We start from the raw sequence: 14,494 nt of genomic DNA, 5'->3' as shown, positions 1-14,494 counted from the left end.
ATGCATGCATGTATGTATGTATATGTGTGTGTGTGTATGTATGTATATGTGTGTGTGTGTGTGTATGTATATGTGTGTGTGCGTGTGTGAGAGAGAGAGAGAGAGTAACAAAGAATATTATTGATGATAATGATGTTTTCTGTCCTATTAGTGTATATAATTTAGAGGATGGTTTAATGGCATCGTGACGATGGAGAAGATCGACTCCATATTGTTTTGTAACTGTATTGAAAGTTAAGTTGTTTTACTACTTACTAAGTTTTACTATTAATTATCATAAAGTTGATGTTAATTTTTTTTAAAAGCTACAACGTGATTGCCTGTCTTCCAAAGAAAGCAGCGATTGACAAACAGGGCAAGAATTAATTTATTAATTTCCACCAAGGCCCAAAAGGCATCATCCATAAAGACCAGAGATAGTTTCCTGAAGTGCATGTCCAATTTCACTGGGAAGAATCGAATCGAGAGCGTTCTTCTTCAAGCTTTGCCAGTTCTGTTGCTCTCCTAGATATTTTGCTGGGAGCTGAATCGTCTTCAGATCTTGTGCAAAGTAAAGACAAACCAAGCAACCCAGGATGAGAGGGCCGATCTCAGCTTTTGTGGCCGGACGTTTTTGGTTTCCAATATTCACGTTCCAATCAGGTTTGGGCTGCAGCTGAAGGAAATGGGATGTCTTCAAGTTCAGAACAATTCTCATGGATGCTGCAAGTAACACCAAGAAAGATGAGAAAGACAGATTAAGTGGATGCAGTGGTGGGATTCAAATCATTTAACAACTGGTTGCATACAAGCACCATTTTAACAACTGGTTCTGCTGAAGTGGTGCGAACCGGCTGAATCCCACCACGGAGTGGATGCCCTTACTATAGTATACTCAGTGGTGGGATCCAAAATTTTTAGTAACAGGTTCCCATGGTGGTGGGATTCAAACAGCGGCGTAGCATCAATGGGGCTGGGCGAGGCACGACGGGGGCGTGGCCAGGCATTCCAGGGGCGGGGCATTAATGATTTCTCTGTTACTGTAAAAAACTCTTACTGTAAACAAAAAAGTTCCTAGTTTCCAGCTGGTATCTTTCTGTCTATAATTTAAACTCATTATAGCAAGTCCTATCGTCTACTGCCAACAGAAACAACTACTTCTCCTCTAATTGACTGCCTGTCAAATACTTGATACTTTCAAATACTTAGTTTTGTTTCTAGCAATCAAAAGAAGGATACTTTCCTTAAACAAGGAGCTTTACCCTATTTCTAAAACTTGTTTTTAAAACAGGCCAACAGGGAGAATTATCCCGTTTTCTACCTTCGCTAACCAGCCACATAGGAAACAACAGGATTTTTTGGACCAAATGGAATTTCTAATGGAAAAGCGGACCCAATTAGTCACCCCCTCTCGGCACACACAAATGAATTAGTAACCCACTCTCGGGAACTGGTGAGAACCTGCTGGATCCCACCTCTGAGTATACTCATTGACTTCAATGGGACTTAGAAGGGCGTGACTCTACTTAGACTGTACTTTTGGCTTCTGGAGTTTAATCACAGTCCAATTATAGGGCTGAGCAAAATACAAACGCTGTTCAGTCTGGTTTCTGGGTCACTCAGTTCAAGCCACTGGGGCTGTTATTTATTGCAAAGGTGCACGAACAAAACACGTGGCTCACTATGGCCCCTTCCGCACCTGCAGAATAATGCACTTTCAATCCAGTTTCACAATTGTTTGCACGTGGGTTTTGCTATTCCGCACAGTGAAATCCAGCTGCAAAGCGCACTGAAAGTGGATTGAAAGTGCGTTATTCTGCAGGTGCGGAAGGGGCCCAGTCCGTTTTCGTCCCACTAGTCCTCCAAAGAATTCATACATTACCCCATATGTCCCGAGTCGACCTCTGCGCTCAGCAGAGGCCAATTTACTGGAGATCCCTGGCCCCTCAATGATGCGGCTGGCCTCCACTCGGGCCAGGGCCTTTACGGCTCTGGCCCCTGCCTGGTGGAACACTCTACCACCAGCTGTCCGGGCCCTGCGGGACCTTGGAGAGTTCCGTAGGGCCTGCAAGACCGAATTGTTCCACCGGGCCTTCGGAGAGACCAGCCGCTGAGGGTGCCCTGCTTTCATCCTCCCCCTGCTGTATAGGGTCCCTAACATCATCGGGACCCATCACTCTTCTTGGGAGGGTTGCATATGGGTTCGTGGGATACTGTTTTAGAATGAAAATTTTAAACTTTTATATATTTATGTTTATATATGCTTTTATATTGTTCACCGCCCTGAGCCCTTTGGGGATAGGGCGGTATACGAAATCAAATAATAAATAAATAAATAAATAAAAATACATATTTCCTGCTGCCGTTTGTTTTTTTATTTGTTTATTTGCAAACATTATACGCCGCCATTCCGTCCTCGGGAGGGCTAACGAGATGGTAGAACAGTGGTGGCGAACCTTTGGCACTCCAATTGGCCATGCTGGAAGGGGCTGATGGGACTTGTAGTCCATAACATCTGGAGTGCCAAAGGTTCGCCACCACGGTGATAGAATAAGCATGATAAAAACAGGAGTTAAAAACCATTAAAACGAACAAAACGCACCGCATTGAAACAATGAAAACCCAAATTAAAATGCAACCATAAAAAGAATGAGAACACGGGGCAGGAATGAGTGATCTCTGAGGAAAGGCTGAGCGAAACTAAACAGTGGGCTGTTGTGGGTTTCGGGGGCTGCGTGGCCGTGGTCTGGTAGTTTTTGCTCCTAACGTTTTGCCTGCATCTACGGCTGGCATTTTTAGAAGCATGTCTCACCTCTGAAGATGCCAGCTGTGAAATGAGTGAAGCGTTAAAAGCAAAAACTACCAGGCCATGGCCACACAGCCACGACAGCCAGTTGATTCCAGCCACGAAAGCCTACATTGAAATGATAAAGGCTCCACTCATTGGCAGCAGACAGCAGCAGAATGGGATAGAGGAGTCTCTCTGGGAACATAGTTCCAGAATGTTGGTGCCATGACCGAAAAGGCCCCGTCTTGAGTTGCCCCCCACCTAATCTCAAAAAGCAGGGGCACCCAAAGCAGGGCGTCAGCATTCAGGAAGGTTCACATTTTGCCCTCATATGCTGTTCTCACACACATCCTGTGAGTTGTGTCAGGCTGAGATGAGCTGACTGTTTGAGACCACCCACTGAGCTTCCAAAGAAAATGGGTCTTTGATCCTGGATCTCCAAGGCCCTGCTCTGACACTCCAACCACTACACCACCATGTCACATGGCAGTGACACGGGGGATTAGAAATGATGTCTCCCGTAAGCCCACGTGCTGATTTTATCTTGCTAATGAACTGTTGTCTTGTTGTTGTGATTTGTTACCGGCTGTTGCTTTGTTGGCCGCTTGGATTCTAAGGAGACAAGGTGGGAGAGAAATAGTTTAAATAAAGGAATACGCTCAGTGCTTTTGAAAACGTGAGGTCTCCTTTCTCAGTTGCAAGTTTCAAGAAGAAGAAGAAGAAGAAGAAGAAGAAGAGGAGGAGGAGGAGGAGGAGGAGGAGGAGGAGGAGGAGGAGGAGGAGGAGGAAGGGAAACAAATCCAGTTCACTAGGCAAGAGTCCCCCGCTCAGGTGGAGGAGTGGGGAATTGAACTCGGTTCACCGGATTAGAGTCCGCCATTCCTAACCACTACATCAGGCTAGAACACGGCCATACAGCCCAGTAACCACACAGAACCCCAGTGGTTCCGGCCGTGAAAGCCTTCGACAATACACCACAACCCACTATTTGTCATATTTTAAAAAGCAATAGACATTTTCTAGAAATCTATTTCCCTCTAGTCCCCTTAGAAGAAGAAGAAGAAGAAGAAGAAGAAGAAGAAGAAGAAGAAGAGGAGGAGGAGGAGGAGGAGGAGGAGGAGGAGGAGGAGGAGGAGGAGGAGGAGGAGTTTGGATTTATATCCCCCCTTTCTCTCCTGCAGGAGACTCAAAGGGGCTTACAAGCTCCTTGCCCTTCCCCCCTCACAACAAACACCCTGTGAGGTGGGTGAGGCTGAGAGAGCTCCGAGAAGCTGTGACTAGCCCAAGGTCACCCAGCTGGCGTGTATGGGAGTGCCCAGGCTAATCTGAATTCCCCAGATAAGCCTCCACAACTCAAGCAGCAGAGCTGGGAATCAAACCCGGTTCCTCCAGATCAGAATGCACCTGCTCTTAGCCACTAGGCCACTGCTGCTCCCACTGCTTAGTTTATTAATGTTTTAATGCCGCTATTAAAGACTGCAATTGGGGGGTTTAAACCAGTTTCTGTAAGCCACCCTGACCCTGCCATGGAAAAGGACAGCTTATAAATTGCAGAATAAATAAAATAAGACACCTCCCCCCAAATAAAAAAATTGTAAATCAAAGCACAGGCAATGTGTCCCAGCCAAAACTGTAATAATTGTTATAAAGAGTGGGGAATAAATCTAAACAAGTAAATAAATAAAACCCAAAGACATTTGGCCTTTACATTGCATGGCTTTTACAATAGGACATTCCCAAGGAGACACTTTTCCGATGGGGCATTTTTTCCCTTTTTGGAGCAGTTCTTATAGGATCACAGGCAATAAACATTGAATGGCTTATTTCGAACTCCCCTCCCCCCCACCTTTATGTACTTAACTTGAAATAAGAGGGTGTTTGGCAGGGGTGAGCAAAAGAGAGGGAGGGAGGGAGGGAGAGAGCACCAAGGAAATAAATTTGTGGAAACTGATAGATACTCCCATTTGGCCACACATGGGCGGATTCCGCACGGGCCAAAAACAGTGGTGTGAAAACGGTGTAAACCCTTTTACACCGTTTTCACACTGCTGTTTTTGGCCCACGCAGAATCCGCCACGGTGTCAGAAGTGGATTAAGTCCTGTTTCTCGACAACCCATGTGGAAACTTCTGCTTATCCCCCACAGCGCAACCAATTACAGACAAGTGTAAGGTTTCCCTGGATTAGGGTTGCCAGCCTCCAGGAAGGGCCTGGAGACATCCCAGAATCACCTCTGATTCCCAGAGAGCAGCTCCCCTGGAGATAAGGGCCACTTTGGAGAGGGGACTTCACGACATTATACCTCAGCGATGTACCTTTCCACACCAAACCGCACCCTCCTAAGGCTCCACCGCCAAATCTCCAGGAATTTCTTCATCCAGAGTTGGTAACCCTACTGTGAATGCTTCTCTCCTTCCTATCCCTCTATTCCTGTGGTGGCGAACCTTTGGCACTCCAGATGTTATGGACTACAATTCCCATCATCCCCTGCCAGGCCATGCTGGCAGGGGCTGATGGGAATTGTGGTCCATAACATCTGGAGTGCCAAAGGTTCGTCACCACTGCAATTCTCTCCCCCACAGTCTGGATTTGAAGCTCCTTGCGGGCAGAGACCAGTCTTCTTCTCCTGTGAAGGTGTCAAGTACTTCCTCTTGAGAATAAGGCATCAGTCATAAGAATAATATCAGCCTGTACCTAGGATAGAACCTGCCCTGGGTCTTCACAGCTCCGCCAACATCTTGATGAACTCCTCGTAGTTCACCTTCCCGTCCCCGTCCACGTCAGCCTCCTTGATCATGTGCTCCATCTTCTCATCCGTGAACTTCTCTCCGAGGTGGAGTAAAATATGCTCTAAGGAGCGCAGGGCTGTCCCCAACTCCTCCGGGGTGACGGTGCCGTTGCCATCTGTGTCGAAGTGCGAGAAGACCTCTTTGACGATGGCGAGTTGTTCTTCGGAGAACCGGTGAGCCATGCTGCCTTCTCCGATCCCTCACACAGCTTGCTTCTTCAGAGCATCACAAGCTGATCCTTGGCAAAACAGGAAGAGCGGGCAGGCGAAGGGGAAGGGACAAATGAACAACCCACACCCTTTGGGGCCTGAGGCATGAATGTTGAGAGCCAGCGTGGTGTAGTGGTTAAGAGCAGGTGGAGTCTGTGGCAGAGTGGCCTGAGTGGCAGAGGCTTATCCGGTGAACCAGATGTTTTCCACACTCCTACATTCCTGCTGGGTGACCTTGGGCTAGTCACAGTTCTCTCCCAACTCTCTCAGCCCCACCTGCCTCACAAGGTGTCTGTTGGGGGGAGAGGAAGGGAAAGGAGCTTGTAAACCACCCTGAGTCTCCTTACAGGAGATAAAGGTGGGGTATAATATATAAAGCCAAACTTCCTTCTTTCTTTCTTTCTTTCTTTCTTTCTTTCTTTCTTTCTTTCTTTCTTTCTTTCTTTCTTTCTTTCTTTCTTTCTTTCTTTCTTTCTTTCTCTTCTTATTTTTCTTCTTCTTCTTCTTCTCTCCTCCACATGAAGCCTGCTGGGTGACCTTGAGCTAATCATAGTTCTTTCAGAACTCTCTCAGCCCCACCTGCCTCACAACGTGTCTGCTGTGGAGAGAGGAAGGGAAGGGGTTTGTAACCTCTTTTGAGAGCCCTACAGTTGAGAAAAGCAGGGTTTAAATCCAAACTCCTCCTCCTCCTCCTCCTCTTCCTCTTCTTCTTCTAGGAGCAGCAGTGGCGTAGGAGGTTAAGAGCTCGTGTATCTAATCTGGAGGAGCCAGGTTTGATTCTCCGCTCTGCTGCCTGAGCTGTGGAGGCTTCTCTGGGGAATTCAGATTAGCCTGTGCACTCCCAACACACGCCAGCTGGGTGACCTTGGGCTAGTCACAGTTCTTCGGAGCTCTCTCAGCCCCGCCCACCTCACAGGGTGTTTGTTGTGAGGGGGGAAGGGCAAGGAGCTTGTCAGCCCCTTTGAGTCTCCTGCAGGAGAGAAAGGGGGGATATAAATCCAAACTCCTCCTCCTCCTCCTCTTCTTCTTCTTCTCCTCCTCCTCGAAAAGAAACCACTTGAAGAAGTGATACCACAACACAGGCTGGGTTCTTGTAGGGTTGCCAGAAGTACTATCCGTTCCTAAAGTGGTGTGGTGATTAACAGTGGGAGACTGTAATCTGGTGAATTAGGTTTGGTTCCTTGCTCCTCCGCATGAAGCCTATTGGGTGACCTTAGGCTAGTCACAGTTCTCACAGGAATCTTTCAGTCCCACCTACCTTACAAGGCGGGCAGAAAAAGGGAAGGCGACTGTAAGCTGCTTTGGGACTCTCCTATGCAGCAGTGGCGTAGGAGGTTAAGAGCTTGTGTATCTAATCTGGAGGAACTGGGTTTGATTCCCAGCTCTGCTGCCTGAGCTGTGGAGGCTGATCTGGGGAATTCAGATTAGCCTGTGCACTCCCACACACGGCAGCTGGGTGACCTTGGGCTAGTCACAGCTTCTCGGAGCTCTCTCAGCCCCACCCACCTCACAGGGTGTTTGTTGTGAGGGGGGAAGGGCAAGGAGATTGTCAGCCCCTTTGAGTCTCCTGCAGGAGAGAAAGGGGGGATATAAATCCAAACTCCTCCTCCTCCTCCTCCTCCTCCTCTTCTTCTTCTTCCTCTTCCTCTTCTTCTTCCTCTTCCTCTTCCTCCTCTTCTTCTTCTTCTTCTTCTTCTTAGAACTCTCATCTCCATACCCTTAAAAATGCACGTTGGGAGGAGCCGTCCCTCGGTGGCCGCTTCTACCTCATTATCCGTCTGATTTTGCGGCACTGACCTTTCTACGTGCCGTGCACGATGGGTGTGTATGATAAATGTGCTGTTTGTTTTGCACAACACAACTGATCAACTAGATTTAAGTCCAGTAATACCTTAAAGACCAACAGGATTTGTGGGGTATAAGCTTTTCAGTGTCCACAATCCCTTTATCAGATACAAGAAGGAGTGGAATTCCCTAACTGATGAAGAGAGTTTTGACTCTCAAAAGCTTATGCTCCAAAAATCTTGCTGATTTCCAAGGTTCTACTGGACCTGAATCTAAACCCGTTATGCACGTTCCATTCCCCAGATAGCTGTTCACTTTGCAGCAGGGGTTTCTCTGTGGCTTTCTGTCCGTTCCTGGTCAACCCGGCAGACGGACCATATCAGATCTATTGAAATATTGCTAGATATAATAACGGGAAACAGTTATTTCAATAGATCCATGTTCTTAAAGTTGGGGGGGGGGGGAGAGAAACCCTCCCGATCATCGGCAAAGTTGGAAATGGAGCTGGGGGAAGCATGGTGGAACCAAAAAGCCCGAAGAAAAGAGTAATGCAAGACAATCTGTTTCGCTTTCCCTGCAAAAGCGGGGAAAAGGTCACGCTTTGCACACTCTCACAAACAGCAGATTATTGGATCTGCAGCATGGTGAATATGTGTGTGGGCGAGGGTGGAAAATACATCTGTAACAAACTCTGCACCAAAGAGAATCTACTGTCACAGGGGGGGGGGGAGGGCGAACACTAGTGTATATTTGCCCTAGCTTGTCTACTGCAAACCAACATGGCTACCATCTGAAACTACCTTGCTGTCAGGGGGGTTTATCTAGTTGATTGAGATGTATTCCTAACTCCATGTAGCTGCTACAAGCTATATGTAACTAGCCTGCTATATGCAGTGGTGGGATCCAAAAATTTTAGTAACAGGTTCCCATGGTGGTGGGATTCAAACAGTGGCGTAGCGCCAATGGGGCTGGGCGGGGCACGACGGGGGCGTGGCCGGGCATTCCGGGGGCGGGGCATTAATAATTTCTCTGTTACTGTAAAAAACTCTTACTGTAAAAAAAGTTCCTAATTTCCAGCTGGTATCTTTCTGTCGATAATTTAAACTCATTATAGCAAATCCTATCGTCTACTGCCAACAGAAACAACTACTTCTCCTCTAACTGACTGACTGTCAAATACTTAATACTTTCAAATACTTAATTTTGTTTCTAGAAATCAAAAGGAGGATACTTTCCTTAAACAAGGACCTTTACCATATTACTAAAACATGTTTTTAAAACAGCCCAACAGGTAGGATGATCCCGTTTTCTACCTTTGCTAACCAGCCACATAGGAAACAACAGGACTTTATGATTTTTGGACCTAATGAAATTTCTAACGGAAAAGCAGACCCGATTAGTAACCCCTTCTCGGCACACACAAATAATTAGTAACCCACTCTCGGGAACTGGTGAGAACCTGCTGGATCCCACCTCTGGTTATATGTTACCACAGCTGTAATAGGACATTCTTTCCTTGATCTTCGCTTTATGGCTTCACATGCTGAGTAGATAACTAGGCTTACCCCGACACTTTTGGTCTCATGGGAAATGGGATGTTTCTGTTGTCCTGTGGCTTTATCTGGAGGCCAGGTGGATTTATCTCTGTCTATTGCCAACCTTGGGGCACCGCAAGTAACTCTTTCTTTGGGGAAATAGGAGGGGGGGATCAACTTCTGCATAAAGATTCCCCAGAACTGGGTTTGCCAAGCTGGGCGCTTCGATGCCTATCAATAAACGCTGCTGATCGACAATCCAGAGTCCATTTATTGCTTCAAGGTCCGAGACCTAACACTTGTGCAAATAAATAACCCTTTCTCAGCTCTCAAATGGAAGGATTTGGTTGCTGGGGAAATGAAGTTCTTCCCACGCTCATTACTTCTTTACATGATGTTCAATTAACATTTCTTTCAGATGAGGCGCCAAACCTGGACGGACTGTGCCGTGCTCGAGATCTGGGACCAGTCTGGCGGCCTTTAGAAAGGGAGGGGCACATTAATAGGGGTGACGCTAACTATGGATGTTAGCCGTGATTGCAGGAAGAACCTTCAAGTCTCCCGGCCGGAAATATCTAAATAGCAGGTGCTGTCGAAAGGGCTGGTCGTTCAGTTGAAAGCAAGAAGCTGGGCTGGATTTGTTGATTCATCTGAAATATTTTGTGCCCCCCTCTCCAAAATTCCCGCCCAAGGCAAGAACTGAAAACATACGGAGTTGCCTTCTATTGAATCGGACCCTTGGTCTGTCATAGTCAGTATTTCCTGCTCAGACTGGCAGCCACTCTCCGGGGTCTCAAGTGGAGGGTTTTCACGTCACCTTCTGCCTGGTCCTTTTAACTGGAGATGCCAAGATTGGAACCCGGGGCTCTCTCAGTGCAAACCAGATTTGAGGCCCAGCCCCTGTCCATGAAGCCATCTTGGGCTGAATCTTGCTGTTGGTCTATCAAGGTCAGTATTTCCTGCTCAGACCGGCAGCATCTCTCTGGGGTCTCAGGCAGAGAAAGCTATCCAGAAGAAGAAGAAGAAGAAGAAGAAGAAGAAGAAGAAGAAGAAGAAGAAGAAGAAGAAGAAGAAGAAGAAGAAGAAGAAGAAGAAGAAGAAGAAGAAGAAGAAGAAGAAGAAGAAGAAGAAGAAGAAGAAGAAGAGGAGGAGGAGGAGGAGGAGGAGGAGGAGGAGGAGGAGGAGGAGGAGGAGTTTGGATTTATATCCCCCCCCCTTTCTCTCCTGCAGGAGATTCAAAGGGGCTTACAATCTCCTTGCCCTTCCCCCTCACAACAAACACCCTGTGAGGTGGGTGGGGCTGAGAGAGCTCTGAGAAGCTGTGACTAGCCCAAGGTCACCCAGCTGGCATGTGAGGGAGTGTACAGGCTAATCTGAATTCCCCAGAGAAGCCTCCACAGCTCAGGCGGCAGAGCTGGGAATCAAACCCGGTTCCTCCAGATTAGATACACGAGCTCTTCACCTCCTACGCCACTGCTGCTCCTGATTCATCTGAATCAGCTGGAGTTCACCTGGAGAAGCTGGGAATTGAACCGGGGAACCTTCTGTGTGCCAAGCAGAAGATCTGCCATTGAATTGGGGTTTGAACTTGGGAACTTCCGCATGCCAAGTGGATGCTCTGCCACAGCGCCATGGCCCCACCCCTGAGTGAAACTCTCATATGCAGCTGCCTTATACTGAATCAGATTATCAGTCCATCAAGGCCAGTATTGTCTAAGACTCTCCGGGATGGTTTTTCACATCAACTACCGCCAGGGCGGAGCACGGGGGAACTCTGCCCAGGGTGCGAATACACTCTGTGCCCCTGCTGCGGCGCCGTCCACCCCCGCCCCGTCCTGGAACACCCCTGGAATGCCCGGGGCGTCGTGCCCCACCAGGCCCCGTTGGTGCTACGCCTCTGCCTTCCGCCAGATCGTTTTCTTGGAGATGCCAAGAATCAAACCTGGAACCTTCAGCTTGCAAAGAAGATGGTGTGCCCCTCATCCATGGCCCCTCCTGGGGCTATGGTCCCTCTGGCTTGATCCCACATTCTTTTAGAGGCAGAGTTGTGTAGTGGTTAAGAGAAGAGGACTCCAATCTGGAGAACTGGGTTCGATTCCCCACTCCTCCATGAGCAGTGGACTCTAATCTGGTATACTGGATTTGTTTCCCTGCTCTTCCACATGAAGCCCGCTGAGTCACCAAGTTGCATGCAGACAGTTACTCTGACTCAGATTATGCTTCACAGCTCAGGCGGCAGAGCTGGGAATCAGAGCTGGAGGAACCGAGCTTGATTCCCTGCTCTGCCGCCTGAGCTGTGGAGGCTTATCTGGGGAATTCAGATTAGCCTGTACACTCCCACAAATGCCAGCTGGGTGACCTTGGGCTAGTCACAGCTCCTCGGAGCTCTCTCAGCCCCACCTACCTCACAGGGTGTTTGTTGTGAGGGGGGAAGGGCAAGGAGATTGTAAGCCCCTTTGAGTCTCCTACAGGAGACAAAGGGGGATATAAATCCAAACTCTTCTTCTTCTTCTCTTCTTCACATCTGGATAGCAATACCAGCAAGGAGGGTTGCTGGAAAGACTGCCTCAATATTGGTTGTGAAGCATATTTGCATGAATGCAAAGAATGATTAAGTATATAAATGACTTGTAAGAGCCAGTCTAGTGTAATGGTTAGGAGTGGCAGATGCCAATCTGGAGAACTGGGTTTGATTCTCCAATCCTCCACATGAGCGACGGACTCTTATCTGGTGAACTGGATTAGTTTCCCTGCTCCTCCACATGAAGCCTGCTGGGTGACCATGGGTTAATCCCAGTTCTCTCAGAACTCTCTCAGCCCCACCCGCATCCCAAGGTGTGTGCTGTGGGGAGAGGAAGGGAAAGGAGTTTGTAAGCCGCTTCGAGACTCCCCTTGGTTGAGAAAGCTGGAATATAAATATCGATCCTTCTTCCTATTTAACCCTGCTCGGTCTCCAAAATGGGAAAATGACCACAGCTTGTCATCCACCGTCTCTTATGGCCTCAAAGGCCCCTTCCGCACACGCAGAATAATGCGTTTTCAAACCACTTTCACAACTATTTGCAAGTGGATTTTGCTATTCCGCACAGCTTCAAAGAGCACTGAAAGTAGTTGGAAAGTGCATTATTCTGCATGTGCGGAAGGAGCCAAAATCTCCCATGACTCCTTTCACTTTATTCTCCAAAGTCAGATTTTGGCTTGGAAGCGCGTTGGGTCAAGAAGGCGACCCCTTTATAACAGTTTTATTTTGCAAAGCACTGTAGGCTAAAATAGCAAAGCATTCGTGATCAATAATAACTGAGGCTGCAATAGTTTGTCAGATAATCAGATCCACCACGTGTGGTCCCCTAAACGCTTGATTCCAGTTATTTCAGTGGTGCATTTTTAATTTTTTGCATTATTTTAAATACACTACAACACTGGCAGGTGGCAAACACCTTCTTTGAACATAAGAAGAAGAACATAAGAACAAGCCAGCTGGATCAGACCAGAGTCCATCTAGTCCAGCTCTCTGCTACTCGCAGTGGCCCACCAGGTGCCTTTGGGAGCTCACGTGCAGGATGTGAAAGCAATGGCCTTCTGCTGCTGCTCCCCCCGAGCACCTGGTCTGCTAAGGCATTTGCAATCTCAGATCAAGGAGGATCAAGACTGGTAGCCATAGACCGACTTCTCCTCCATAAATCTGTCCAAACCCCTTTTAAAGCTATCCAGGTGAGTGGCCATCACCCCCTCCTGTGGCAGCATATTCCAAACACCAATCACACGTTGCGTGAAGAAGTGTTTCCTGAAGAGGACTCCTCTCTTGGGAGCGCAAGATAGGAACGATGCATTGTCAAAGGCTTTCTCGGCCAGATTCAACTGGTTGTGGTGGGTTTGTTTGAAAGCTGTGTAGCTGTGCAGTATCTCGAGGATCTTCGTTCCTAATCAGCTGGAGTGATTGGTTTTATCTTCAGAGGTGTGTCACAGAGAGAAGTGGAAACAGTGTGTAACACACTTCTCTCTGTGATTCACCTCTGAAGATGCCGGCCACAGACGCAGGCAAAACGTTAGGAACAAGATCTAACAGATCACGGCCACACAACCGGTAAAACCCACAACGACAAGATAAGAATGCCTCTTCCAAGAGGAAGACACCTCTGAACCATGCACAAAAAAGCCTGCCCAGATATTTCTTACTTAAAATGCAAATTTACACAGATTTAAACGATCAACTAATCAACAGACTGATAAGAACATAAGAACAAGCCAGCTGGATCAGACCAGAGTCCATCTAGTCCAGCTCTCTGCTACTCACAGTGGCCCACCAGGTGCCTTTGGGAGCTCATGTGCAGGAGGTGAAAGCAAGGGCCTTCTGCTGCTGCTGCTGCTGCTCCTGAGCACCTGGTCTGCTAAGGCATTTGCAATCTCAGATCAAGGAGGATCAAGATTGGGAGCCAGAGATCGACTTCTCCTCCATCAATCTGTCCAAGCCCTTTTTAAAGCTACCCAGGTGAGTGGCCATCACCCCCTCCTGTGGCAGCATATTCCAAACACCAATCACACGTTGCGTGAAGAAGTGTTTCCTTTTATGAGTCCTAATTCTTCCCCCCAGCATTTTCAATGGGTGCCCCCCTGGTTCTAGTATTGTGAGAAAGAGAGAAAAATTTCTCTCTGCCCACATTTTCTACCCCCTGCATAATTTTATAGACTTCAATCATATCCCCCCTCAGACGTCTCCTCTCCAAACTAAAGAGTCCCAAACGCTGCAGCCTCTCCTCATAAGGAAGGTGCTCCAGTCCCTGAATATGCAACCAATTTGATTTTGTTCAACTGAGGAAAAGCCCTCCTGGAAATGTCTGCAATCTGTACCTGGCCGACGCGACACCTGGAACGTCCTTCATTTCTCCAGCATCACCCGCACAAACTCTTCGTAATTCACTCTCCCGTCCCCATCCATGTCGGCCTCCTTGATCATCTCGTCCACTTCTTCTTCGGTGAGCTTCTCCCCGAGGTTGGTCATGACGTGCCGCAGCTCGGCCGCGCAGATGTAACCGTTCCCGTCCTTGTCGAACACCCGGAAGGCGTCGCGGATCTCCTCCTCACTATCCGTCTCTCTCACCCTCTTTGCCATCAGGGCCAGGAACTCCGGGAAGTCCACGGTGCCGTTGCCGTTGGTGTCGATGTCGTGGATCATGGCCCGGAGCTCGGCCTCGGTTGGGTTGTGGCCGAGAGATCTCATGACGGTCCCCAGGTCCTTGGTGGTGATGGCCCCGTCCCCGTCCTTGTCGAACAGAGAGAAGGCCTCCTTGAATTCCGCAAGCTGGTCTTCGGTGAGACGGCGAGCCATGTTTCTGCCTCCGATCTCTTGCACGGTTTCGTGCGTCTCAGAAATACCACAGGCTCACCACCCCTGCCGAAACAGGAAAAACTG

At 48.2% G+C, this 14,494-nt stretch overlaps 2 protein-coding genes across 2 annotated transcripts; both read right to left on the bottom strand.

Moving 5' to 3' along the window:
* Window positions 1-349: 349 nt before the first annotated feature.
* Window positions 350-14,494, bottom strand: LOC125435432 (calmodulin-A-like). Its single transcript, XM_048501632.1, has 2 exons — window positions 13,933-14,494; window positions 350-702 (listed from the first exon to the last, which is right to left on the bottom strand). Exon 1 carries the CDS (start codon window positions 14,408-14,410, stop codon window positions 13,961-13,963), a length of 450 nt encoding a protein of 149 aa, XP_048357589.1. The 5' UTR covers window positions 14,411-14,494; the 3' UTR covers window positions 350-702; window positions 13,933-13,960.
* Window positions 5,467-5,782, bottom strand: LOC125435433 (calmodulin-like). Its single transcript, XM_048501633.1, has one exon. The coding sequence runs from the start codon at window positions 5,735-5,737 to the stop codon at window positions 5,486-5,488; it is 252 nt and encodes an 83-aa protein (XP_048357590.1). The 5' UTR covers window positions 5,738-5,782; the 3' UTR covers window positions 5,467-5,485.

The sequence above is a fragment of the Sphaerodactylus townsendi genome, linkage group LG06 (assembly GCF_021028975.2).
Source record: "Sphaerodactylus townsendi isolate TG3544 linkage group LG06, MPM_Stown_v2.3, whole genome shotgun sequence".
Lineage (NCBI taxonomy): Eukaryota > Metazoa > Chordata > Lepidosauria > Squamata > Sphaerodactylidae > Sphaerodactylus > Sphaerodactylus townsendi.
The sequence above is the reverse complement of the archived record's forward strand: the minus strand, read 5'-3'. Positions and strand labels throughout refer to the sequence as shown.